The sequence below is a fragment of the Propithecus coquereli genome, unplaced genomic scaffold, assembly GCF_000956105.1.
Source record: "Propithecus coquereli isolate 6110/MARCELLA unplaced genomic scaffold, Pcoq_1.0 Scaffold34, whole genome shotgun sequence".
Taxonomy (NCBI): Eukaryota; Metazoa; Chordata; class Mammalia; order Primates; family Indriidae; genus Propithecus; species Propithecus coquereli.
Genome location: NW_012149063.1, coordinates 7,656,633 through 7,657,940, shown reverse-complemented (window position 1 = coordinate 7,657,940; position 1,308 = coordinate 7,656,633). Strand labels below are relative to the sequence as shown.

The following is a 1,308-nucleotide window of genomic DNA, read 5'->3' as shown; positions in this document are numbered from 1 at the left end:
TATATTGCAAACATTTCTTGCACAGACTTAACCAGCAGACACAGAAGAATGTGCAAAGGGAACAACAAGTCCTTGGCCTGTGGCCAGAAACAGCAAAAGGCTGTTTCTGTGCCATCCTGCCCTACGAGGCTCAGATTCTGGGGTCAATTCGACTTTAAGTGATTGCTGGCATCATAATCAGGTGAGCCCTAAATGGAGCTTTCCTGTTAAAAGGCATGAATGCTGAGGTCTAAAGTACATGGAATACTTTTATTGATCACCTTGAAAAAATGTTAATATAGAAATTTCATATAGTATGGAGTGGCCACTTGAATACCGACTGTGTTTTAATAAGGTGTAAGGTTTATTTTCCCCTCTTTTTCCTACAGGCATAATGAAGTGGCTTAAAAAGATAAATTAGAACAAATTCTTCCTTCTAGGGTTGGCAAGCTTTTGGCTGTTTATCCCTAGTTATTGCAAGTTCATTCTTTGTGTTCAAAAGTTTAATTTTATATATTCCAGATGATTCACAGAGATTAGCCACAGCTTATTTAAACAAACAAAGAAGACACACACAAACAAAGCAATAGTTTTTTTTTTTTTCAGGAAGAATTCACTTGCTTACTTTTCTTAAAAACATCTTTCCCATTTCATTGAGGCAGATTTGGAAGTCAAACCAGAAACTTCAGGCTCTACTACGATGGAAAGCACTTTGTTGGGGAGAAACGCTTTGAGTCCATCCACGATCTGGTGACTGATGGCTTGATTACTCTCTATATTGAAACCAAGGCAGCAGAATACATTGCCAAGATGACGATAAACCCAATTTATGAGCACATAGGATACACAACCTTAAACAGAGAGCCAGCATACAAAAAACATATGCCAGTCCTGAAAGAGACACATGATGAGAGAGATCCTACAGGCCAGGATGGGGTATCAGAGAAAAGGGTAAGCTACCATGAAACCACACTTTATCTTGTTCTCTTTGGGGTTCTTTTAAGAAAGCCATTATTGCTGAAAGAGATTGATTTCTCCACAGTGCTTTGAAAAATTTATGCATTTTTCTTAATGTCTAATTTCTATGCTGCTGAGCTTTGCATATATCTAATTCTTGTTCAGTTAAAGTATGTTAGGTATATTTTTGTACTCTTGATTGTTTTCTATTTTATCAGTTTCAGAGTTTTTAAAATATGTTGGAAAATGGCCCCTAGTGAAAAAGTTCAGGGGATTGGTGAGAATTATAACTTAATAGTTAAGGAAAGAGAATTATTAATACTATTACATAAGTAATTGAGGGGGTCACATTATCTATCTGAATTACTTTTT

General features: G+C 36.2%; 1 protein-coding gene across 3 annotated transcripts in view; it reads left to right on the top strand.

Annotated features, from left to right (window-relative positions):
* Window positions 1–1,308, top strand: part of CHN1 (chimerin 1) — a 250,415-nt gene that overhangs the window by 106,890 nt on the left and 142,217 nt on the right. For 2 of the 3 annotated variants that reach the window (XM_012650747.1, XM_012650746.1), the window contains one exon: window positions 642–930. The exons of the other annotated variant lie outside the window; for it this stretch is intronic. In XM_012650747.1, coding sequence (XP_012506201.1) covers window positions 642–930 — 289 coding nt within the window. The remainder of the gene's footprint in view (window positions 1–641; window positions 931–1,308) is intronic. 3 annotated transcript variants of the gene reach the window in all.